This window comes from Ailuropoda melanoleuca, chromosome X, assembly GCF_002007445.2.
Source record: "Ailuropoda melanoleuca isolate Jingjing chromosome X, ASM200744v2, whole genome shotgun sequence".
Lineage (NCBI taxonomy): Eukaryota > Metazoa > Chordata > Mammalia > Carnivora > Ursidae > Ailuropoda > Ailuropoda melanoleuca.
The window spans coordinates 53,720,261-53,747,285 of NC_048238.1; the positions used below are offsets into that span (position 1 = coordinate 53,720,261).

The 27,025-nt window shown below is 40.4% G+C and overlaps 1 protein-coding gene across 9 annotated transcripts in view; it reads right to left on the bottom strand.

The window, feature by feature from the left end:
- Nucleotides 1–24,368, bottom strand: part of PHKA1 (phosphorylase kinase regulatory subunit alpha 1) — a 140,684-nt gene extending 116,316 nt beyond the window's left edge. For 3 of the 9 annotated variants that reach the window (XM_034649626.1, XM_002925500.4, XM_011232687.3), the window contains exons 1-4: nt 23,928–24,365; nt 23,021–23,179; nt 15,813–15,860; nt 13,789–13,957 (exon numbers count right to left, since the gene is read on the bottom strand). In XM_034649626.1, the coding sequence (XP_034505517.1) occupies nt 13,789–13,957; nt 15,813–15,860; nt 23,021–23,179; nt 23,928–24,005 (454 nt within the window). In that variant the 5' untranslated portion in view covers nt 24,006–24,365. Of the gene's footprint in view, nt 1–13,788; nt 13,958–15,812; nt 15,861–23,020; nt 23,180–23,927 lie in introns of all 9 variants that reach the window. The other 6 variants (XM_034649624.1, XM_034649623.1, XM_034649625.1 and 3 more) reach the window with 6 other exon arrangements.
- Nucleotides 24,369–27,025: the final 2,657 nt, after the last annotated feature.

Below are 27,025 nucleotides of genomic sequence, written 5' to 3' on the forward strand. Positions count from 1 at the left end.
TCTCTATAGTTTACAGTCTGCTTCTTAGTTTGCCTCTCTCTCTTTTCCCCCTATAATTGTGTTGTTTCTTAAATTCCATATGAGTGAAATCATATGGTATTTATCTTTCTCTGACTTATTTCACTTGGCATAATATACTCTACCTCCATCCACGTCTTTGCAATTGGCAAGATTTCATTCTTTTTTTAGCCTGAGTAATATTCCATTGTGTGTGTGTGTGTGTGTGTATCACATCTTCTTTATCCGTTCATTAGTCAATGGACATCAGCACTCTTTCCATAATTTAGCTATTGTTAATGCTGCTATAAACATCAGGGTGCATGTATCCCTTTGAATTAGGATTTTTGTATCCTTTGGGTAAATACCTAGTATTGTAATTGCTGAATCATAGGGTAGTTTTTTTTTTAACCTTTGGAAAACTTCCATACTGTTTTCCAGAGTGGCTGCATCAGTTTGCATTCCTAACAACAGTGCAAGAGGGTTCCCTTTCTCCATATCCTTGCCAATACCTATTGTTTCTTGCGTTGTTGATTTTAGCCATTCACAGAGGTGTGAGTTGATATCTCATTACAGTTTTGATTTGTATTTCCCTGATGATGAATGATGTTTAGCATCTTTCATGTGTCTGTTGGCCACCAATATGTCTTCTTTGGAAAAATGTCTATTTGTGTCTTCTGCCCATTTCTTCACTGGGTTATTTGTTTTTAAGATGTTGTATTTCATCAATTCTTTATAAACTTTGGATACTAACCCTTTATCAGATATGTCATTTGCAAATACCTTTTCCCATTTTTTAGGCTGCCTTTTAGTTTTGTTGATTTTTGCTGTGCAGAAGCTTTTTATCTGGATGAAGTCTCAATAGTTTATTTATGCTTTTGTTTCCCTTGTCTCAGGAGACATCTGGTAAGGAGTTGCTATGGCCAATGTCACAAAGGTTGCTGCCTGTGTTCTTTTCTAGGACTCTGATGGTTTCCTGTCTCACATTTAGCTCTTTAATCCACTTTGAATTTATTTTTGTGCATGGTGTATGAAAGTGGTCCAGTTTCATTCTTCTGCATGTTGCTGTCCGGTTTTCCCAACACCATTTGTTGAAGAGACTAGCCTTTTTCCATTGGATAGTCTTTCCCCCACTGTCAAAGATTAATTGACCATATAGTTTTGGGTTCATTTCTGGATTTTCTTTTTTTTTTTTTTAAGATTTTATTTATTTATTTGACAGAGAGAGACAGCCAGCAAGAGAGGGAACACAAGCAGGGGGAGTGGAAGAGGAAGAAGCAGGCTCCCAGCAGACCAGGGAGCCTGATGTGGGGCTCAATCCCAAGACCCTGGGATCACACCCTGAGCTGAAGGCAGACGCTTAACAACTGAGCCACCCAGGCACCCCCATTTCTGGATTTTCTATACTGTTCCATGATCTATGTGTCTATTCTTGTGCCAGTACCATACTGTTTTGATCACTACAACTTTGTAATATAACTTGAAGTGCGGAATTGTGATGCCTCCAGCTTTGTTTTTCTTTTTCAAAGTTGCTCTGGCTATTCAGGGTCTTTGTGGTTCCATACAAATAATAGAATTGTTTGTTCTAGCTCTGTGGAAAATGCTATTGGTATTTTGATAGGGATTGCATGAAATGTGTAGATTGCTTTGAATAATACAGATATTTTAATAATGTTTGTTCTTCCAATCCATGAGAATGGAATGTTTTTCCATTTCTTTGTGCCATCTTCAATTTCTTTCATCAATGTTTTATAGTTTTCAGAGTATAGGTCTTTTACCTCTTTGGTTAGGTTTATTCCGAGGTATCTTGTGGTTTTTGGCACAATTGTAAATGGGATTGATTCCTTGATTTCTCTTTCTGATGCTTCATTATTGGTGTATAAAAATGCAACAGATTGCTGTATGTTGATTTTGTACCCTGTGACTTTACTGAATTCCTGTATCAGTTCTAGCAATTTTTTGGTGGAGTCTTTAGGGTTTTCTTTTTTTAAGATTTGTTTATTTTACACAGAGAGACACAGTGTGAGTGTGTGTGTTGAGGGAGGGGGAGAGGGAGAGAATCTCAAGCTGACTTCCTGCTGGGTGGGGAGCCTGATGTGGGGCTCAATCCCATGACCCATGAGATCATGACCTGAGCCAAAACCTCAAGTTGGACACTTAACCAACTGAGCCATCCAGGTGCCCCTATGGTTTTCTATATACAGTATCATGTCATCTGCAAATAGTGAACATTTTATTTCTTCCTTATCAATTTGGATGCTTTTTCTTTCTTTTTGTTGTCTGATTGCCATGGCTAGGACTTCTAGTACTACATTAAATATCAGTGGTGAGAGTAGGTATCCTTGTCTTATTCCGGACCATAGAAAAGCTCTCAGTTTTTCCCCATTGAGGATGATATTAGCTGTGTTTTTTTTTTTCATATATGGCCTTTATAATGTTGAGGTATGTTCCCTCTAACCCTACTTGTGGAGGATTTTTATCATGAATGATGTACTTTGTCAAATGCTTTTTCTGCATCTATTGCAAGGATCATATGGTTCTTATCCTTTCTTTTATTAATGTGGTGTATCATGTTGATTGATTTGAGAATTTTGAACCACCCTTGCTACTGAGGAATAAATGTCACCTGATCGTGGTGAATGATTCTTTTAATGTACAGTTGGATTCGGTTTGCTAGTACCTTGTGGATAATTTTTGCATCCATGTTGATCAGGGATATTGGCATGTAATTTCCTTTTTTAGTGGAGTATTTATCAGGTTTTGGTATCAGGGTAATGCTGGCTTCATAGAATGAATTTGGAAGTCTCCCTTCCTTTTCAGTCTTTTGGAATAGTTTGAGAAGAATAGGTATTAACTCTTTTTTAAATGCTTGGTAGAATTCGCTAGTGATACCATCTGGCTGTATATTTTTGTGTGTAGGGAGTTTTCTGATTATTGATTCAATTTCTTGGCTGGTTATTGGTCTGTTCACGTTTTCTATTTTTTCCTCTTTTAGTTTTGGTAGTTTATGTGTTTCTAGGAATTAATCCATTTCTTCCAGGTTGTCCAATTTGTTGGCATACAGTTTTTCATAAAATTCTCATGTAATTGTATTTCTGTGTTGGTGGTTGTTATTTCTCTTCTCCCATTTGATTTTATTTATTTGGGTCCTTTCTCTTTTCTTAAGTCCGATTAGAGGTTTAAAAAACTTATTAATATATTCAAAGAACCAGCTCCTGGTTTCATTGATCTGTTCTATTGTGTTCTTTAATTTTCTGTATAATTTATTTTTGCTCTAGTCTTTATTATTTCTTTCCTTCTGCTGGTTTTAGGTTTTGTTGTTCTTTTTTTAGCTCCTTTAGGTAAGGCTTTTTTTTAGCTCCTTTAGGTAAGGCTATTTGAGATTTTTCTTGTTTCTTAAGGTAGGCCTGTATTGTTATATACTTCTCTCTCGGGACCACTTCTGCTGCATCCCAAAGATTTTAGACCATTGTGTTTTCCTTTTCATTTATTTCCATGTATTTTAAAAAATTTCTTCTTTCCTTTCCAGGTTAACCCATTCATTGTTTAGTAGCATGTTGTTTAACCTCTATGCATTTGTGGTCTTTCCAAATTTTTTCTTGCGGTTGACTTCAAGTTTCATAGCCTTGTGGTCAAAAAAGATGCATGGTATGATCTGATTTGTATGGGCTGAGGCCTGATCTGTGACCTAGATCTGTTCTGTATATGATCTGTTCTGAAGAACATCCCATGTGCATGTGAAAGGAATGTGTATTTTGTTGCTTTGGGATGGAATATTCTGAATATATCTGTTAAGTCCATTTTGTCCAGTGTGTCATTCAAATCCATTGTTTCCTTGTTGGTTTTCTGCTTAGATGATCTGTCCACTGATGTAAGTGGGGTGTTAAAGTTCCCTACTATTACTTTATTATTATCAATGAGTTCCTTTATGTTTATGAATTGTTCTATATATTTGGGTGCTCCCATGTTGGGTGCATAAACATTTACAATTGTTAGATCTTCATGTTGGATTTTCCCCTTTATTATGATATAGTGACCTTCTCATCTCTTGTTACAGTGTTTATTTTAAAGTCAACTCTGTCCAATACAAGCATTGCTACTCTGGCTTTCTTTTGATGTCCATTTGCATGATAAATGTTTCTCCATCCCCTCACTTTCTAATTGAAGGTGTCTTTAGGTCTAAAATTAGTCTCTTGTAGGCAGTGTATAGATGGATCTTGTTTTTTTTTTTAATCTATTCTGACACTCTATGTCTTTTGATCAGAGCATTCAGTGCATTTACATTCAGAGTAATTATTGATAGATATGCATTTAGTGCTATTTTATTACTTGTTATGTCATTGTTTCTGGAGATTTTCTCTGTTCCTTTCTTGTGTTTGTCACTTTTGGTCTGTCCTTTCCACTCAAATAGTCCCCCTTCAATAATTCTTGCATGGCTGGTTTAGTGGTCATGAATTCCTTTAGTTTTTGTTTGTCCTTTCTCTCTCCTTCTATTCCGAATGATAGCCTTGCTGGATAGAGATTCTTGGCTGCAGATTTTTCCTATTCAGCATTTGACTACATCATGCCACTCACTTCTGTCATACCAAGTTTCTGTAGAGAAATCTCCAGCTATCCTTATGGGTCTTCCCTTGTAAATTAAGGGCTTCTTTTGTCTTGCTGCTTTAAAGATTTTTTTATCACTATATTTTGCAAATTTAATTGCAATATGTCTCTGTGTGGGCCTGCTTTTGTTTATTTTGATGCGAGTTCTCTGTGCCTCTGGATCTAGGTCTGTTTCCTTCCCCAGATTAGGGAAGTTTTCAGCTCTTATTTCCTGAAATAAATTTTCTGTCCCCTTCTCTCTCTGGCACTCCTACAATATGAATGTTACTACATTTGATGGAGTCACTGAATTTCCTAAGTCTATTCTTGTTTCCATCATTCTTCCTCTCTTTTGTTCAGCTTCATTATTTTCCATTATTTTGTTCTCTATATCACTTACTCATTTCTCTTCTTTTCCAGCCTTGTGTTCATTGCATCAAGCTTATTCCCATATCAGTTACTGCATTTTTTCTTTCTGATTCTTTTTTATTTCTTTTATCTCTGTGGTAAGGGCCTCCTTTAAGGCTTCCATTCTTTTCTCAAACTCAGCTAGTATCCTTATGATTTTTGCTTTAAATTCTCCATCAGGCATGTTACCTCAATCTGTTTCACTTACATCTCTGGCCATGACCTTACCTTGTTCTTTCATTTGGGATTAATTCCTCCGTCTAGGCATTTTGTCTAAATTTCTGGCTTCTTCTGTTAGAAAAGCCCATATGTTTCCTGTTCCTGAGAATAATGGCTTTATGAAGAAGAGGTCATATAGTGTCCAGGGTCTGGTGCTTCAGGATGTGTTGCTGGTATGTGTTACATGCATCTGCTGTCATGTTTTGGCTGCTCTATCCTTCAGGCCAGGCATCTGCAGAGGCTCTCCTTGCCTGAAGTGGGCAGTGTTTGGTCCTTGGCCATAATGTGGCGCATTTTAACTAGTTAAACTAGTTAAAAATTAACTGATGCTCTTGTCTGATTGTGCAATGAGACCTGACACCATGTCCAGCAAAACTGCAGCCCTGATAAACTCTCTGGTCAGGTGACATGGTGTAGGCAGGTTTTTCTGTTGGTCTTCTGGGCAAGGGACCTGCCATACTGGGACTGAAGCAAGCCTGACTGGGAAGGGCAGTCCCGCAAGAACACAAGGGAGCGGGGGGCTTGGTGTAAGCATGGTTGGCAGCCAGTGTGGGCAATGTGTTTCTTCTCACAGGTGGTTCTGTGTTTATGGTGAGGGGCAGGGGAAGGAAATGGTGCCAAACAACTCCTTTGTCCCCATAGAGGCGTCTCTCTGAACTCTGCATCTCAGGAACATGCTCCAGGAAGGGCAAATAATCTCCCCTCTGTGTGCCCCAAGTGCCCTTCAGATCACTGTTTTCCACACCATCTGCCCCCCGGTTGTTTGTCTGCCTTCTATCCAGAAGTAGGGCAGTGCCCTCATGGCTCCTTCCCAGACAAGCATGCTGATCTTTAAAACTCCAGTCCTTAAGCCCCGCTGGCTGCAAGAACTCAGGAAAGTAAGCCCTTCTCATTTTACCAGCCAATGGCTTTGAGGAAATGTTCTCCTTGTGCATTCTCATGTGCTCCTCCCTTTCTCCCTCTCCCAGCCCCCCAACCACAGCCCTCTCCCTTTAGCAGCACCCCACGATCTGTTTCTCCCCTAAAGCATGTCTACACACTTATTACCTTCTTTGACGTGGCTTCTTCTGTCCCTTAGTTGTGGAGTTTGTTTTGTCAGTCTTCAGGTTGATTTCTGGGGTATTCAGAATGATTTGATAGTTATCTAAGTTGTGTTTGTGGGATGAGATGAGCTTAGGGTCCTCCTACTCAGCCACCATCATCTCGAACCTCTCTATATAATTTTACATCTTTTAAAGAAGCTGAAAGGAAATTAGATACTTATATTTTGTAATATTAATCTTGTAATTTACCATTTCTGGTGGTCTTCATTTGTTCTTGTGGATTTGAGTTACCATTTGGTATTATTTCCTTAATTCAATATTGCTTTGTTCCCACACACCTCCTTAATTCTGTTATTATCAAATATATTACACTTTTATATGCTATAGCCCCAACCATACAATTATACTATTTTATACAATTGATTTTTAGATCATTTAAGAAAGAAGAGATATGTAATTATATTGTATTTTATAATTATTTTTACCACTCTTTTTTCTCCATTTTTGTCTTTTTTCATTTTTTAAAAAATTCAAGTATAATTAACATATGGTATGATGTTAGTTTCAGGTATACAATATCATGATTCAACAAGTCTATACATTTCTCAGGGCTCATCAAGTTAAGTGTAGTCTTTTAAAAATTTTTTTAACCTATTTTTTAAAAGTAAGCTCTATGCCCAACATGGGGTTTCAACTCATGACCCTGAGATCAAGAGTCCTATGCTCTATTTACTGAGCCAGCCAGATGCCCCAAGTTAAGTGTACTCTTAATCCCCTTTATCTATTTCACCCGTTCCCTTCCCCAGCCAACCTTTCCTCTGGCAATCACCAGTTTGTTCTTTGTATTTAAGAGTCTGTTTTTTTTCATTTTGTCTTGTTTCTTCATTCATTTGTATTTTAAGTTCCACGTATGAGTGAAATTATGTGGTATTTGTCTTTCACAAGTAGTTTGGTTTTTTTGTATAGATTCCAATTACTATCTGGGGTTGCCTGATTCCAAGCTGAAGAACTTCTTTTCATAATTCTTATGAGGTAGGTCTATCAATAACAAATTTTCAGGTTTTATTTATCTGAGAACATCTTCATTTCACTTTATTTCTGATAGTTTTGTTGGATAAAAGATTCTTGGTTGACAGGTTCTTCTTTGAATAATACATCATTCCACTTCCTTTGGGTCTCCATTTTTTTTTTTCCTGAAGAGAAGTCAGCTAATAACTTTATTTGGGTTCCCTTGTACATGACAAGTCATTTTTCTCATATTGCTCTCAAGATGTTCTGTTTATTTTTGGCTTTTTAATATTTTTACTAAGATGTTTCTGGGTATGGATCTCTATTTATTCTACTTGGAGATCACTGAACTTCTTTGATGTATACATCAATGTTTTTCATCAAATTTGAGATGTATTCAGCCATGATTTCTTTGAATATATTTTCCACTCCTTACTCTCCTTCAGATACTCTCATTACACATGAGTTGATGCTCTAAATCATGTCCTACATTTCTCTTGGGTTTTATTCATTTTTCTTTGTTATTTTTTTCTTCTGTTCTTCAGATTGCATAATCTCTGTTGATCTATCTTCAAATATGCTGACTCTTTCTTCTGCCAGCTCAAATATGTTCAGCCTCTCTAGTGAAATTTTCAAAAACACCACCAGCATTTTTCACAGAGCTAGAACAAACAATCCTAATATTTGTATGGAACCACAAAAGACCCCGAATAGCCAAAGCAATCTTGAAAAAGAAAAGCAGAGCTATAAGCATCACAATTTCAGACTTCAAGTTATAGTACAAAGCTGTAGTGATCAAGACAGTATGGTACTGGAACAAAACAGAAACATAGATCAATGGAACAGAATAGAAAACCCAGAAATGGAACCACAACTATATAGTCAATTAATCTTCAACAAAGCAGGAATGAATATCCAATGGAAAAAAAAGACAGTCTCTTCAACAAATGGTGTTGGGAAAACTGGACAGCAACACGCAGAAGAATGAAACGGGACTACTTTCTTACACCACACACAGAGTAAATTCAAAATGGATGAAGGACCTAAATGTGAGACAAGAAACCATCAAAATCCTAGAGGAGAACACAGGCAGCCAGTTCTTTGACCTTGGCCATAGCAATTTCTTACAAGACACACTGCTGGAGGCAAGGGAAACAAAAGCAAAAATGAACTACTGGGACTTCATCAAAATAAAAGGCACAGCGAAGGAAAAAACTAACAAAACTAAAAGGCAACAGGGGCACCTGGGTGGCTCAGGTCATGATCCCAGTGTCCTGGGATTTAGCCCTTCATTGGGCTCCCTGCTCAGCAGGGGAGTCTGCTTCTCCCTCTGCTTGTGTTCTCTCTCTCACTCACTCTCTCAAATAAATAAACAAATAAAATCTTTTTAAAAAACCTAAAAGGCAACATATGGAATGGCAGAAGATATTTGCAATTGACTTACCTCATAAAGGGTTAGTGTATTGCACAGACAGAGGTTTCTATGATTTGTTTTGCATAACTGACCACCTCGACCTGCACCTACACAGGTGGGCTAAAGAATGTTATTTGTGACACTTGTGCTGCATAAGTGACCTTGGGAGCCTGATTAATTGACATTAACTGGCCTCCAGGTCAGAATTGGCCCTTCTGGTCTGGATGCCATGAGCTATAAACTTTGCCTTACATCCCCTCCAGCTCCAGGGCTGCCATCCCCCAGTGGAATCTGGGTGGGGAGGCAAGCACACCTAGCCCAGGATCCTTGAATATATAAAGATACAAGGACTGCAGCTTGCTCCAAATTGCACGTAAGCAAACAATTGTTTAACTTCAGACCCCATCACTTGCCACTTCATTTGACCTATAAATACAGCCCTGATGGGGATGGTCAATTGGAACTCTCACCTGAGGGGAGGACTCTCAATCGGGTCTCCAGCCTGGCTATCTCCAAGGGGCTTCTCCAGCTAATGAAATTGGATATTGTAAGTACCCAATTTGATGTAACTCTGTCTTATGCTCCTTTATTGCCCTCATATATGTGCAGATTTCCCTTTTCTTCTTTCTGTTTCTATTAGATTTTTATAATATCAACAAAGTGTTTTTCCCCTTTGAAACTAAGAGTAGGTCTGCCATGAATCTTTTCTTTAGAACAGTTAGGATCCATAATCTATAAAGAATTTATCAAACTCAACACCCAAAAAACAAATTAATCCAGTTAAGAAGTGAGCTGAAGACATGAATAGACATTTTTCCAAAGAAGACATCCAGATGGCCAACAGGCACATGAAAAGATGCTCAACATCACTCATCATCAGGGAAACACAAATCAAAACCATGATGAGATACCACCTCACACCTGTCACAATGGCTAAAATTGGTTAAGCCAGGAAACAACAGATATTGGTGAGGATGTGGAGAAAGAAGAACCTTCTTACACTGTTGGTGGGAATGCAGACTGGTGCAGCTACTCTGGAAAACAGTATGGAGGTTCCTCAAAAAGTTAAAAATAGAGCTACCCTATGACCCAGCAATTGCACTACTAGGTATTTACCCAAAGGATACAAAAATGCAGATTTAAAGGGGTACATGTACCCTGATGTTTATAGCAGCATTATCAACATTAGCCAAACTATAGAAAGAACCCAAATGTCCACTGACTGATGAATGGATAAAGAAGATGTGGTGTATAGATACACAACAGAATATTATTCAGCCATCAAAAAGAATGAAATCTTGCCATTTACAATAATGTGGATGGAGCTAAAGAGTATTATGCTAAGCGAAATAAGTTAGTCAGAGAAAGACAAATACCATATGGTTTCAATCACATGTGGAATTTAAGAGACAAACAGACGAACATATGGGAAGGGAAAAAAAAGAGTGAAGCAAACCATAAGAGACTCTTAACAATAGAGAACAAACTGAGGATTGATGGAGGGGGGTGGTTGGGGGATGTGTTAAATGGGTGATATGTATTAAGGAGGGCACTTATTATGATGAGCACTGGGTGTTATACGTAACTGATGAATTACTAAATTCCATTTCTGAAATCAATATTACACTATAGGTTAACTAACTAGAATGGAAATAAAAATTTGGAAAAATATAAGTTACTATACTTCTCAACTCCAAAATTTCTATTTGATTCATTTTTATTTCTTTATTGATATTCTCTATTTGATGAAATACTTTCATCATATTTTCCTTTACTTTGTTAAGCATGGTATCCTTTAGATTTTTGGACATTTTTATAGTAACTGCTTTGAAGTCTTTGTCTCCTATATTCAACATAACGGTTCCTCTCAAAGGCCGTTTCTGTTACTTGTTTTTTGTGTGTGTGTTAACTCACACTTTCCTGTTTCTTTGCATGTCTCATACGTTTTGTTGAAAACTAGATATTGCAGATAATATGTTGTAGAAACTCTATAGATATATCGGTACACTCCAGTATGGGGCTTGTTTATGCGTACTTGCTATTTGTTTAGTGACTTAGCTGGACGATTTCAATGAAATCTATTTTTCCCACAGTACACAGCCTCTGATGCTGTCCCTTGGAGGATGTAGCCTTGGGCATAAACATTGTCACCCAAGGAAGACCGTAATTTTTGTTTTAGTGTTCTGTGGTCTATTAAGTGTCTGCCTCTGTTGGTATCATACTCAGCTGTTAACCCCCACCAATTGCCAGCTGATTGCTCTATTATATTGTATATTGCCCTGCAGTAAAAATTGTTCCACAGTCTCATCCAATTAAACTCAAGCCCCATTTCAGGATTTTGAGGCCAGCCTTTGACACTTGTTCTAACCCTAGGATAACTCTTTTTAGCTGTCTCTGTCCCTGGTTCCCAGCTAAAACTTCTAGCTAGTCTATGGGTGAGTTTGTTGCTCTTATTGAGCTACCAGACTCCTCTTAATTTCTTAGAACAAAAATCTCCACTGTTTTTCAGAGTGCCCCTAGACTTGAACTTTCCCACAGTCAGTTCCAAATAAAGTCAGTTTTCTTGGGAAGAACTATGGAGCTTTTGTGTTCTTGTGGCCTGCCTTTCCCTCCATGCTACTAGCAAGGTGGGCCGGGCCTATTATTTTGGACTGCTCTGCCTGGGGTTAAGCTCCATGAGTGGTACTGAGGAGTAGGAACGGAGTTCTGGAAGACTCTTAGTTATTCTTGGCTAGACCAAAGCTTCTTTAACACAGAGGTGGGGAGAATGAGAAATGCTGGCAACCTCTCTCGGGGAGACATCATAGCCTAAACTGGGAGCTAGGGGAAGAGGAAGCCTTATGTTCTTGACTGCATCCACGCTGAGTAATGCTTCTATCATGGTGAGTGGGGTGAGAAAGGGAGTAGGGTGTGGTCTAAATGCCACACTCTCACTGCTCTTAACAAGATTTAGATTTGCTTGAATAAATGTTTCTCTACTTGCCGTAGGCCCTTAGGCCAATGTCCAGTGACTAAATGGTTGGGTTTTTTAAAATGTATTTTCACAATTTATGCTTATTTTGCTGGGGGGAAGGGCAGTCAGCTTCTGTCTAAGCCTCTCTTTTAACCAAGAATGAGATTTTTATGAGTTCAAACATGTGCAGAGAACTGCTTCCATGAAAGATGAAAATTTTCCATGAAGATCATTCATACGTTATCTACTGATCATCTCTCACATCTATCCTTTCCATCCTCAAGACTATTGTCTTACATGTGTTCTCCAGCACTTCTTGCCTAAAGTATTTCACTAATCTCCTGACTAGTCCACCAGCTTAATTTTCTCCCCCATTCAATCTATCTTCCTGCTACTGGGGTGAATCATCTGAAACTTTCTTGATTTTTTACCTTGAGTGGTTCTCTAATGACTATAGACTAAACTCCAAACTACTTAACATGATTTACAGACCCTTAAACAGCTAGCTCCAATTTTCTAGCTTCATCTTCTGGCATTTTTCCAGATCTTTCTTATACTCTAGCCATAGAACATAACCAGTCTTACCTCGGTGGCCAGTATCTTTCCAACTTTTGTGCTGTAGCCATGCTATTCCCTTTCCTTCTCTGACTTGTGAAATTCTACTTATTCCTATTTATTCTGCAAAGGCCTGATCGAATTATTTTTTAAAGATTTTATTTATTTATTTGAAAGAGTGAGAGTACGAGCCGGGGAGGGGCAGAGGGAGAAGCAGGCTCCCCGCTGAGCAGAGAGCCTGACCTGGGGCTCGATCCCAGGACCCTGGGATCATGACCTGAGCCGAAGGCAGATGCTTAACTGACTGAGTCACCCAGGCGCCTGGCCTGATCGAATTATATCCATCTTTTTTCCAAGCACCTATCAAAGTCAGCTTAATGAGGTGAAAATCAAATATTAGGTCAGAAATCAACAAATATTTGTTGGAATGAGTATGTCTAATATAAGCCTCTTTAGTATATTTCTGCTTCCTTTCTGGACTCAAAATGATAACCCTAAGAAATACTTAGACGGTCTGCTTTGTAGAAAAACACTCCAGAGTTGGTACTAAAAGATTATTAGAAATGGAATTATAGCTGCCATTCTATTTAAATGCATAAAACCTAAAAATATATTTATTCAGGAAGGAGTCTCCCCTCCAAAAGATGGGAGTACGTGAGTAGCCATGTTATAATTTTAATAAAAGGTAATTCGGCTTCTGGACTGTGCATTCCAGAGGGGAAAAAAAAGGAAGGTTTTATCACCAAATATTTATTTATGCAAGAAAAGGAGAACAAGAATATTCTGGGACAATTCTTATCCTGAATGTCCTTAGTATTTAGGAGTTCTATAGCCAGGTAGGAAGATAAAGAAATTTGAATGCCAAAAATGTGGTATTCTGTGTACATTTACTTACTCAGGAAGATCTGCAAAAGGTCCTATTTAATTTACAAACTGAGTGTAATCAGATTCATTGTCCTCCCCAAGTCAGAAGAAATAAAAGGGAATTATATTGGTTCTTACATTTACCTTTTTCAGGTAAAGCAGCTAAAGCTAATAACAAAATCATCTGAAGAGGGTATATTATTCCATAATAAAAAATAAATATTTGAATTCTAATTCCTAAATTAATTCCCTTAATATAATCTAATACAATTTAGATGCCTTTAGATAGATACCTTGTATAAACAAACTATATACATAAAAAGTGGTATAAAGGAGGTGATTCAGTTTATGTTAATACTTACTAAAGGCTGGTCAGTGCATAGCATGAGAACAAGCAATAAACCCCAGCCCTTCTTTCCCATCTCACCATCTCATGGTATCTGAGGATTAATGAAAGATAAAAATACCCATCTAAATAAAATCTACCCCAGATTTCCTGGTTCTCAATTAAAAAAAATTAATTAGTACCCCAGACTTATTTTTCAAGGTAAAAGACTACTAACTAGACTTCAGAGAGTTGTTTCTCTGTAAAAAAAATGCAAAATATTATATTTCCACTGTATGTCTTTGAGCAACGTCAACAGCCATGTCATTTGCCAGTCAACACCTTGGGAGAAGCCACGTGTGCCGGGGCAAGTGCTCCTTACTGCAGTGGCTTCCTGCCATTCTGTCCCGGTACTGACCTGAGGCAGTCATTTGTGCTAAGAACAGCAGGTACACGGAGGTAGCGTCCAACTGCAGGTGTCCCCACTGGTCATCACCCACTACAGTGGCACAGGTTTTGGTATTGTACTTGGCATGGAGGCTATCCTTGGTACTCTGACTATACTTGAAGGATTCGACTTTATCCACCTGAAGAAAACAAGAACCGTAAAAGAAGGCAATGCAGAAACATCAGCCCATATGCCGTCCTTCTATGGTACTCTAACGTATATCATTGCATTTTGTTTTCAGGCGATGGTGAACATTTAAAGTACATTGTTACTTCCTTTTCTCTACACTAAGGCAACTAGGAAAGTCTGCTGTTGTTGCTGGTTTTTTTTTAAATTTAAGCAATTTAATTAAAATATCCTGCCAGTTAAAGCCAGCTATTTCCTATTCACTACCTCTCTTTTACTCTTAAGATGGTGGTTGTGCCACACTGTAGATATCAACTGAGATGCAGAGGGGCTGAGTGTGAACAGCTTAGTAGGAGACAACTGAGTTGTAAAAAAGGTACATTTGTTCCCGAAACAGAGGAAGGAATTTTGAGGGAAATTACGATAAGGGGATCTATTTTGAAGGAGTACTGAAAAGAGCTGGGGAGAGATAACATGGAGTGACAGAAAACACGTGAACGAAGGCTGAAACCAGAGGTCAGAAAGGAAACATCGTACAAGAGACAACTGAAAGACTTTGTTCCTGAAACTGAGATTTGATTATATGCGCATCTGATATGTGATAGAAACTACTATACCTTTAAATAAGGTTCATGAAGTTGGTGGCTTTAAACCTCTTTGGTAAGGTGGAAAACAGAAAATACAAATATCTAAAATACAAAAAAAAAAAAAAAAAGGAGAGCAGAAGGGGAAAAAAGAAATGATGTCAATGAGCTAGCCCAGGTGAGAGAGCACTGATAAAGAAGTTCAGAAGTCGGAGTTGAGGGACGCCTGGGTGGCTCGGTCGTTAAGTGTCTGCCTTTGTTTTGTGCCTGTGGATAGTCACTTTCTTAATCTGGGCCTCGACTGCTTCTTCTAATAGAATGTAATCTTGGTCTCAAGAAAGTCAGCTTAGATTCAATGTGTGCAACATGTGTAAAGATCTCCTAGGATAAAAGTAAACCACTTTTTTTCAGTAAAATACTTTTGAATGAAAAAAGATCATAAACAAACCCAAAAGATAAACCACAGGCTGCTGAGAAAATTTGTAGTGTATGTGACAAAACATTAATATCCATAATGTATAGCAACTCCTCAAACAGTCAAGAAAGAGACAGCCCAAAAGAAAAATAGACAAAGGACCTAACAGGCAATTAACAGAGGAAATGCAAGTTTTCAGTCTACACAGGAAAGGATGCTCAAGTTCATTCAAGGTCAGGAAAATGCAAATGAACGCAAGGAGATATAAGTCTTTGGCACTAATCTCCAATCCTAAAATCTAAAATACTGCCACAAAGGTTCTTCCTCTTTAAGTTTTGTGCCAAAATTATTTGGTGGCAACACATGATTCAAATTAACATGAGGCTCTTTGTAGTTTTTATGTATTTCACTGAGTGTGAAAATGCATGTTTCCCTATGGAGAGATTAATGTTTTTGATGATAGTGCTGTTCTGGACCTGCTGAGAGCGTAATATTCTAGTATCTGCCCTGGACTGAAACATCTGAAAAAGTCTGAATTCTAAAATTTATCTGGTCCCAAGGATTTCATATGAGGGCTTACAGGCTTGTATCATCTTTACTCAATGTATATAATTGCATGTACAGTAATGATGAAGTATATTAAAAAGGCATTTGTAGAGGGGGAAAAAAAGACTGGAAGGAAACATTCCAGTGGTAACTGGATGGTGGGGTCACGGGTGACATCTCCATCCTCGATTCTACAAATTGTCTAAAATTAGCATCTACTATTTGTGAAATTGAAAGAGTATAAGCTGTGAACATTTCCTAAAGGGTAGAGACACTATTACAACGTGCTTTTATCAGAGCGGGAGCTGTTAACAATGCCATACCTGTCTGATCATGCAGTGCAGCAGGCCCCTCATGAGCTTCACTACGCTCTGTGGAAAGAAATGGAAACAAGACTGTTATAAACACCCCTAGATGCAGGAACACTTACTCAGCAACTGCAGTTGGTACATGACCTTTTCAGAACAAGTAACCCTATCCTGGGTTCCTATTTACATGGCATTTACTTTGTAGGTACATAGAAGAGCTAAACTGCAGCTAAAAGTGGACTCAAAGGCTGCAGTTGGTACCTCCTTCGAGTCAAAAAACGAAAATCCAAGCTCCAACAGGTTTATATAAAACCAAGCCAACCATACTGTTAGAGGACATTCTGCTTGGAGAAAAGACAGCTCAAAACTCCTAAAGCTATGAGGATATTCTATCATAGATCCTATGGCCTAGAGAAACCAACACCTTCACTTTTTTTTTTCCTAAAGTAGCCAAGACTTATCTTCAGGAGCTCACAGGAATATTTATCTGTACATTTTCCTTAAAAAATAAATGAACTTCAATTCAGAATAAGCGCAAAGGGGAATTGTTACTACTACTCCGCCTCTTTTCCATGAAAAAAAAAAAGCTACAGTAATTCTTCAGTTTCAAGTCATCACTCTTTCTCTTACTAGGGCTTGGCAATTTCTAATGCACTTAGTTTTCCAATCACATTCCAAAATTCTGATCACCAACTATATACTGTACTGGTCGGCATAATATAACAGTAATAAGTATATATTTAATTATAATATAGTATAGTAATAATAAGCTATACTAGTCATAGTACATGATACTAGAAGGGCCCATCAACAGTGGCATGGGCAGGCAATATGTTTTGGAAAAACACAGCATCAGACAGCTTCTCTATTTCTTTAAGCTTTCCGTGTCACAGTCCAAAAGAAATACAACCAGGTTACTCCAGGGAATGCTAGCTCAGAGGTGGCTTCAGGACATCTCTGAAAACTAATCTGCTTGGGAGCCAGACCACTCTGTCATTCCTTCAAAAAACTGAAGTGGGACTATAAGCAACAGGCTTGATAAAGATAAGTATCTATTAAATTATGCTCCAAGTCTTTATGTAGTCTTTTATTGAGAAAAAATAAAAAGTGTTTCCTTGGGAGAGTTCCCTTTCTTAAGAGAGTGAGAGAGAGAAAGTGAGAGAGAGCAGGCAGGCAGTATATGATCTTGTCACCTTTTAAAGCATGAAGCATTTATTATAAATAATGAAACTGACTGCAACCCCTCTAAGAAAACTCTATCACAAAAAAAGGGGGGGTCATCTGGGTGGCCTAGTCAGTTAAGCATCTGCCTTCAACTCAGGTCATGATCTCAGGGTCCTGGGATCGAGCCCCGCATCGGGCTCCCTGCTCAGTGGGGAGCCTGCTTCTCCCTCTCCACCTAACTGCTGCTCCCCCTGCTTGTGTACCTGCTCTCTCTCTCTGTCAAATAAATTGAAAAAAAAAAAGAAAAGCTCTATCACTACTTTGACCCTAATGAAAGAGACCATCTTTTTAATATACCCTGTTAGAGAAAGCACTTAACACAACCTCCTCTGTGGGGAAATTGATTCAATTCTGAACTATCTTCTACATTCACCACATACTCACAGGTTTCTATCACATTCTTTCAATTTTCTTTACCATCAAGCCCTGCTACTGCCACCTACATTTTCTCTTTTCTTTTTCCTTTTTTTCTTTTTTGAGAGAGAGAGAATGAGCACGAGAGCGGGGAGGGGCAAAGGAAGAGGGAGAGAGAGTATCTTAAACCGGTTCCCCAGCACAGCGCCCAACAGGGGGCTTGATCTCATGACCCAATGTTGAGATCATAACCTGAGGTGAAATCAAGAATTAGACGCTTAACTGACTGAGCCACCCAGGCGCCCCTATGTTTTCTTTAACTTAAAGAGCAAACGTGGGAATCATGGACCCAGTGGAGAATTCCTGATTCTACTTTTGTCCTCCTGGAATGGTCACTGTCAGCCGTTTCTGTTCTCAAGTTCTAACGCCTAAGGCAGAATAAAATTAATAGAAAGCATGGGGATATAGGAATGAGGGAAACTGTCTGTACTTTGTGTTCCCCCAAACTGGCCATTTTCTGTTTCAGTGCTCTAGTTAGCATTAATTACACATGTTTATTCATACAGTAGCACTTCAAACCACATCAAGGGACACCACAACTATGTAGGTCTTCATCTCTCTCCCTCTCCAGGTATATGTACAATCAGATGTTTGTTGGGCATCTAAAATATATAAAACATTTTACCAGACTTTGTAGAACATAAAGATAAGGGGGAGGCAGAACATAAAAGTTAAAAAAAAAACTAAACTACAAACATATTCTACCTAACAATTCTTAGTTATCCTTTAAAATCCATTTCCTCTGTGCATCCTTCCTTGCTTTGTTCAAAGACATTCCTGCCTCTGTGGCCCAGAAACTTTCTACTGTACTTCTCTCCTATAGATATAGTGCCTACAGTATCTGTCCTAATGTATTGTGTAACTATTTGCTTATATATCTGTCTCCCCCATTAGACTATAAACTCCTTAAGAAAAAGGGACAGGGACCAGGTTCAGAAATAAAAGTTTAAGTCAAGGGACTGAGCAGACTTTTATTATTATTATTATTATTATTATTATTATTATTATTATTAGAGAGAGGGAGCAGGGGAGGGGGAGTGGGAGAGAGAAAATCTTTTTTTTTTAAGATTTTATTTATTTATTTGACAGAGATAGAGACAGCCAGCGAGAGAGGGAACACAAACAGGGGAAGTGGGAGAGGAAGAAGCAGGCTCATAGCAGAGGAGCCTGACGTGGGGCTCGATCCCATAACGCCGGATCACGCCCTGAGGCTAAGGCAGACGCTTAACCGCTGTGCCACCCAGGCGCCCCGGGAGAGAGAAAATCTTAAGTAGGCTCCATGCTCAGCACATAGCCCAATACAGGGCTCGATCTCGTGACTCTGAGATCCTAACCTGAGCTGAAGTCAAGAGTCAGATGCTTAACCAACTGAGCCACCCAGGTGCCCCAAGCAAGCTTTATTTTTAAAAACGTATATTCCATGTTTGCAAGTAACTCCCAAATTGCTTATCAAAAAAATTGCACGCGCGCGTGTGCGCACACGCATGCATTTTGAGAGAGGGAGGATGCAAATATGACAAAGTGTTAAAAATTTAGTGAACCTAGATAAAGAGTATATGCAAATATGCTCATTTTACTATTCTTAAAACTTTTCTGTAAATTAAAAATTTTTAAAAGAAGTTGAGGGGCACCTGGGTGGCGCAGTCGTTAAGCGTCTGCCTTCGGCTCAGGGCGTGATCCCAGCGTTCTGGGATCAAACCCCACATCAGGCTTCTCCGCTATGAGCCTGCTTCTTCCTCTCCCACTCCCTCTGCTTGTGTTCCCTCTCTCACTGGCTGTCTCTCTCTGTCAAATAAATAAATAAAATCTTTAAAAAAAAATAAGAAGTTGAGAGCTAAATATAAACATTTTGTCCCATTTTGTTTTTTTATATCTAGCACAGGGCCTGGCAAAGTCTGCTAAATGAAAAAGTGAATATGTTGAGTGGTACAGACCACAAGTGATCTAGAAGTTCCAAGAAAGTAGTCCCGAGAAAGAAGTGGTCACCGTACAACTGAGTGGTGGTCTTACGAGGACAGAAACCGCAGAAAACCTGGAACTGGTGCTGGGATTTGAAAGGGGAGTAGTAGTTCAGATTGGAAGAGAAGAGGCATTGTGAGTGGAAGAAACAACTTATAAAAAGATTCGGAGGTGAGAATGTCCATGAGTTCATGGAGGAAAACTTCAAAAAGACTTAATCTGTAGTCATTAAATCCAGGTTGTGTTCAGGGCACCACCGAATTCCAGCCTCATCTCCAAGCTTCAGTACCTTCACTTGTAAATTGGGGAAGATAATACCTAAATCACAGGGTGCTGTGAGAATAAAATACTAGTAATTATGGGGAAGTATGTAGTACCACAAAAAGTATTTACACAAATGTCAGGTATTCTTATTAAGGGATTGTTAGAGGAGTAATGAAGACCCCAACCTGGTTGGAACTGGGGGTGACAATGCAGGGCACCAAAATGATACAATACTGAAAAATCAGGCTAGAACCAAGCCCCAGAGAGTCTTGCCTATCAATCTAAAACATCTGCATTTTACGAGTAGGGAAATGAGAGCTGCAGAAAAATTGGTGGGAATGCAAATGATATAATTTAAATTTTCACAACAGTGTTAAGTGATCAAAGTCTAGATAGACCGTGGTTGAGGCACAGTCTCAATAGGGAATAGAAAGGAGGCACAGTCTCAATAGGGAATAGAAAGGAGGAGATTAATTCAGGAAAAATTATAAGACTCAACAGACTTTGGTCTGCATGTATCAAAAGGCAAAAGGGACAAGTCAAAAATCACCCTAAGGGCAGCACTTTCCAGTGTTTTATAGAACACTAGTTAATCCAGGAAATTCTGGAAAGTTTGTAAAACCCACCCTCATCTTAGATTCAAAATGTGCATTAGTACATCAAAGACTCTGAGAAATAATGAGTAAAGAAACCCGCTGTTTAACATATCCCCAAACTTACTTGACCTAACGTTCCATGGAATGCACTATGGGAAATTCTCTAAATAATGCTGCCCAGGTGAATGAGGTAGAACGAGGACACCAATGACAGAATGAAGGATGTACTCTGAGTTGCTGTTTTCGGGAGTCTCTTTTGTTTTTAGTAGGGAACACAGGGTTTCAGACATTCTGAGCTTGAGAAGCCAGGTGCAACCGAGCAGAAATCAGGGTTTGAAACAGAAGCGAGATCAGAGGTAAAGATGAAGTTTGGGAAGACATTCTTACAAAGCTCATAGTTAAACTCCTGAGAAAAGATAAGAGACTAGACAGAGAGAACAAAACTGAGAAAGAAGCAGAACTGGAAACATCCAAAGAACTACATCTATTTTTCTGCTTATTTCTTTTTATGGGTGTATTTCTATATCTTTGTGGTTAAGAGCTAAGGGCATTTATAAAAACATATGTGCATAGTTATATTCTCAATCTAAGATAGAAAGTCACCTAAACCCTTGTCTCCTAATTCTCTTTAGTTCCCTGACATTGTTTCGTTGAGAGAAACCAAGGTGAGAGTTGGAAAGAAGGGTAAAAATGATTATCAATCAGTGGTTTGGGAAAATCCACACAGTAATGGAGAGTTGAGAGTAGGTGGGAATTTAATCTACGGATTTCCTGGATTTAATACATACTCACTTATTGGCCACAAATCAGTGGTTATTGTCCCTAGCTGCACTTTAGAATCAGTATTTTTAAAAAAAATATTAATGTCCCAGGGCTTCACTTCCAGAGATTTATCTAAATTGTTCTAGGGTGGGGTCCAGTAAGGGTATTTCTTAAAAGCTTCCCAAATGATTCCACTGTACAGCCAGAGTTTAGAACCACTCATGTAGATTAGGGACAAATCTAGCTCACCACGTGTTTTGTAAATAAATCTCTGGCTGCTTTTGTGCAATAACTGAAGAGCTGAGTAGTTGCGCAGAGATCACACATGACCAACAATGCCAAAAATATTTCCTCTCTGGCCCTTTACAGAGATGGTTTTCTGATCCTTGGTCTGAATTAACTGAGTCAGGTTTGAGAAAAAAAGTTAATGAGACCTAATAATAAAATCTGTTTTAATTCATAATGAAAGTTCATAGAAATTTTAGGATTCCCAGAGAAATGTTTCTTTTTTGAAGATGCTTTCTATTGCTGTAATGTTTTTGAGATATTTCAAAGTTACTACTGAGGTAGTATGAAAAATATTTTTGGGCTATGTTAAACACTATTTAGTGAAACATTAAAATTTAAAAGTAAATAATTTAATGTTTCCTTAATTTCCCCCCTTCCTCTGTTATATTCTTTCTTCCTGGATCATAGAAGGAAAATGTTAACTTTGCAGAATAAGATTAGTCAGCAAGGAGACAATAGATTTCTTCTCATAGTATTGAAAAAAATTGGTCAAATGGGACTAGGTATGGAATCTTGGGTACTGTTCCACTGATATTAATCTCTAGCAAAACAAACAAAATACTGAGATCAAAATAGCGAAATAGGATGTAAGATTTCAGGGGTGGGAGGAGGAGAAGGATTACAGGATTTTTAAAATACTCCTCTATATTTTCTAAATTCTTACAATAGCTATGTATTATTTTCATAAGTCATAAAAATACTGATCTGTACTTCCTGAGCTAGAGCAAAAACTCTAACAGTTATTTTTTTTCTGATGGGCCTAAGTCCCTCTCAATAATGGCTAGAAGAAATAACGAATACTTGTTGTTGCAGAGGACAACATGGTGAAACTTCCCTATTGCCAAGGACTGCAACCCCACAATATGTTGATGCCCTTAAAAAATCACCAAATCTCAATGTTCTGATTTATAGATGAGGACCAGAGCTCAGATTGCCTAAGTCTGAAGAATACCACTTGAGCAAATGGCTGGTGTAGAATCTTCTCCACTAATGGAAAAGAATTCACATGTACCTTACAACGGATAGTAGAGTATCATGACATTAAGAGACCCTATGTAGCCCAGAATATCATTTTCTGGGTTAATCAAGAGAACGCAGCACCCTCTGTCTAAACAGTTCTATAAAGGATGCTACTTTCTTATAAAGGTGAAGGGCCTTAAAAGTTGGCTTAAAGGCATCTGCTGACTCTGACCTTATTTTGCTGAGGGAGGGGGACAGGCTCTGAAACAGAGGTCATAGGCATAAAATTCAACAAATAAATTCTTTACTTGTGTCTACTTGTGAAGGTCTGTGAACTTGTGTCAGTTACCCTCATCCAAATACCACCTATCATTGTAAAGGATGAAGTAAAATGATAGATACCTGCCCCCAAACATTCTTCTCAATGAATAAATACGCTTGAGGCTGCAAAATACCTTCACTTAGAGGATTATAAATTTCAGCAAAGATCCCAGGATAGACTTTTCCACTATAACAGAATAGACTGTGCCCTCTCCCCCTGAATCAGCAAGTTTCAAGTTTTCACTACACCAAAAAAATTTAGTACAATACAGGAAAGCTTTTGGAATGTAATTTCAAGTAAGTGAAGAGAGAGGGAGAAAGGCAAAATACATTCCTTTTAGCTCCTTGGAGCTACATTTCCTTTAATCCCTGCTCCCCCCCACCACCCACTACCACACACAGTTCCAGATCTCCTTGTATATTTATTCTGAGTACCTGCTCCAGTTCATAGGCCTTTGCCTTATCCTCATCCCGGTCTGCATTCTTCCGATAAGCCAGGCCCAAACCCCACACAGCCAAGATACTGTACACATTATCTCGGACCCAGGCATCTTTCTGATCATAGCTGGCTGGAAGCAAGCCGGTCACTGGATTCTGCAAGACCAAGAAAAACAGGACCGGCAGGTAACCATAAGATGTTAATATGAGGAGACCAAACCTATCAAAGGGGTTACTTAGGGACTTTGGTCTTTCTTCTACTCCACTACTCCCGAGTTTTATAACCTCCTCTTCCGAACAAGTACAAGCAACTGCTATCTTGAATGAGGGGGAAAACCTAGCTGAGGCTTTAGGAGTCTGAAATGTGAGTATTGTTAAAAGAAAGGCAGTGTTTTAACTTTCCAGTTAGAAAGAAACTATCAAAGAAAAAGCAGCATTGAAGGACTAGAAAAAAATATGTAATTAATAGTATATACAAGGTACCTCAAACCTTCACATTAGTCCTGTCTTAAGATGGCTAAATGTTCCCCTACTTCTCTTCTTTGGAGGGCAAGAAGATGACACCTAAACCTGGAGCAGGGGAGGCGGTTGTCAATAAACAAGCTTCAACACATCTTTCAACTGTGCCCCCCTGGAACCCTGCTGTGGCTTGAGGGACGGGGGAGGGGGCAAAAGGGAGAGCTTAGAAGCCAAGGCTCAGGGCTCCCCGCTAAAGGTGCTTGACCCTAGTTCTGTTCTCGGCCCAACATCTATCTTTTCTAAGGCTTCCCCAGCTAGGGCGGCGGGAGAACCTGCTACAGACACGCGCGCGCAACGCACGGGGGGGGGGGTTCACCCAGCGGTCTCCGTCTAGGCTATCACACTGCACATCCTCGGTGATTAAAGGCGACACCCCTTCACCTACCTGATGGCACAGGATGGTCTGATGCACCAGCCGAGCGTAGCCATCCAGTCGGACCCCAGAGTTACTCCGGCTCCTCATCGCGCCACGTTTCCAATCCCCTCAGAAAAACAGCCTGCGCACTACCGGAGCCCTCGGCTGCCCAAGTTCCGAGGCTCCAATGCAGCTCCGCCCTCGCGGTGGGAAGCCCGAGGGCCAGGCCCCGGCAGAGCCCGCCCACCGCTCAGGCCCAGCGCCGGCCGTGCACGCGCGGGCGGCCTCCGGAGCCCCACCGCACGCCAGCAAGTGCCCGCCGCTCCCGCGCTCTAGGGCCCTGACGCAGCTGTCCCCGGCGTCGCTCTCTGCCACCCTTCCTCCCGTCCAGCCTCCGAGAGAGGATCCTGCATCCCCCGCTGAACTCCCGGACGCGGCCGAGACCCAGACGCTCCCGCGGGACTCCCGGCCGCAGGTCCCGGGCGGCAGCTCCGCCTCCGCCTGGCGGGAGACGCGAACGGGAGGCGGGGCGGGCGCCGCGGGTCCTGGCAGCTGCGCGCTGCGTCCTAGGGGTTCGCCTCGGCCGCCCCGCCCGCGCGGGTCCCCAGCACCCTCGCCCGCTCGGCGGCCGAGAATGTGTCACCGTAGGCAATATGCTTTCAGAGGGTTATTTTTGAAACACCTCCAATGACTATTTAAGTTTTCTACTCTTGCTGTGCACGCAGGATGTTGAGGAGGCTGTTCTGCCGGCCTAGGTTTAGCAACCTGTGGTAACTTCAGACCTGGAGGGCGAGACGCACGCTTGCGGCCAGAGTCTAAAGTATCGGAATCTCCGGGGTTTGACTGTATTTTATACTTTTGACTAAAAGCTCAGATTCAACTCCTCACTCTGACCCAAACCAAACAAGAAAGAACTCCCTAAGGTACTTTATTCCTTAGAAACTGGTGAATAGCCAGGCGCGGGGAGGAGGGGGCAGTGGTGCGCTTTGAGGAAGCCAGCTCCGCCGGTGGGGGGACTGGGCTGGGAGGGAGCAGTGCCTCAGGACCGCCTTGGCTGGAGCTGAGCTAGAGGAGGTTGTGTAACTGCTTTGGAAGGCTTCCTCGTGCGCACGTAGGTCACAAGGCTGAGGCAACAGAGACTCAGCTGCCAATAAAGGGGCTAAAAAGAGGATAGAAAAGACGCCTGTAGCCACAGGGTGCTCTCGGTCCGCAGCCCGCTGGGTGTCTTAGCCCCAGGGCCATTGCTCCCTCGGTTTGCTGCTCTCAGCACCCACGCTTGATCTCCGCTGGTGCAAAGCCTGCACGCCTTTCAAAGCTCGCTTTTAAGTACCAACTGCTCTCTGAATCGCAGGGTAAGAGAGTTAGACTGACCTTTCAAATCCAACTCCAAGAATCTGTAATTCTAAGCCGTCTCTAGCCACCTCGCCCAGGCTACAGTGATTTTGCATTTCCATTTGCCTTTTTATTTCTCTAAATTTAGTCTCTTCTCACAGGATCCCTCCCTTTCAACACCCCGCGCACCCCTGCCCAAATTAGCATCAAGCCTGGCACCACGGAGGTGACTATCAGATATTCCATAATGTTGATGATGAGGGAGGAGGAAATGTTCATAGAACTCAGATCTGGAACTTTCAGTTTCAACAGCCAGTCAGTGATACAATTAGATACACTGATACACTTAGAATTCTCAAGCAGATAGTTTCCATTGCAGTCACTTGCTACGCAAATGCCAGGACTGGCAAATAACAAGCCATCATTTCAAGGCCCAAGTGCACAGTTGGGAGAAAAAGTCTTTCCAGGGAAAGCTACTTCATTTTGGACAAATGAGTTCTTGACCTTCCCTCCTCTGGCCCTAACTCCCTGACATTTTCCCCTCAGCTTGTAGCCTCAGAAGCCTGGCCTCTATTTGGCCCCTTCAAACTACTGCCCTCTCTTTTTCTTCACCTTACCATCATTTAAAAATGTTCTAGGGGCACCTGGGTGGCACAGCGGTTAAGCGTCTGCCTTTGGCTCAGGGCGTGATCCTGGCGTTGTGGGATCGAGCCCCACATCAGGCTCCTCCGCTGTGAGCCTGCTTCTTCCTTCTCCCACTCCCCCTGCTTGTGTTCCCTCTCTCGCTGGCTGTCTCTATCTCTGTTGAATAAATAAATAAAATCTAAAAAAAAAAAGATTAAAAAAATGTTCTAAAAATATTAAAATAATAAATGCTCACTGAAGAAAACTTGAAAAGTACAGAAAAGTAAAGCAATTCACTTGTAATTCCTTCACACACACACCCACCTGTTAATATTTTAGTGTAACTTTTCTTGTCTGCACACACCTCCCCCACCGCAAGTTATTTAGAAGTCTGAGTAGGTTGGGAATACTAAAGGTGGGGTGACACCAAGAAAGGTAACAGTCTGGCTAACAGGAGGCCTGGCTGGATGGCCTTACCTTGGTGCTTTCAACCTCGGTCCAGACTGGGTATTTAGTCCTTCAGCCATAGAAACTTGATCTCCTCAGTGCCCCAGAACTGGTCAGACTCAGGAGGCTGACTCATGCCGATTACCTTATGAGACTGATGTATGAGAACCAGACTGCTGGTTGATAATGAGAAATAGAACTGTGACAGTTTATGTCGGCCTCATCACCATGGATCCCTCCCTTAATTACTGCGTAAGCCTTACTCTTACCAAGTGCTATTTTGTTTTATACAATAACCGTATGAAGTAAACACTATTATTTTTTTAAAGATTTTATTTATTTATTTGACAGAGAGAGAGTGACAGAGCACAAGCAGCAGGAGCAGCAGGCAGAGGGAGAAGGAGAAGCAGGCTCCTCACTAAACGGGGAGCCCAATGCAGGACTGGATCGCAGAACCCTGGAATCATGACCCGAACCAAAGGCAGACGCTTAGCCGACTGAGGCACCGAGGCGCCCAAGTAAACATTATTATTAACCCCATTGTAGAGGCACGGGAAGATTAAGTAACAAGTCTGCCCCATGTTGGCTTCACCAACTCTCCCTTCTCTGTGCTTCCATGGCTCACTGACACAGTGCTTAGGTATGTCAAAACTATCAATCAGGTTATAGCCAAGGCTTGCCAGTCTGAAAACCATTATGTTTCTTGAAGGTGATTTTTCTATTTG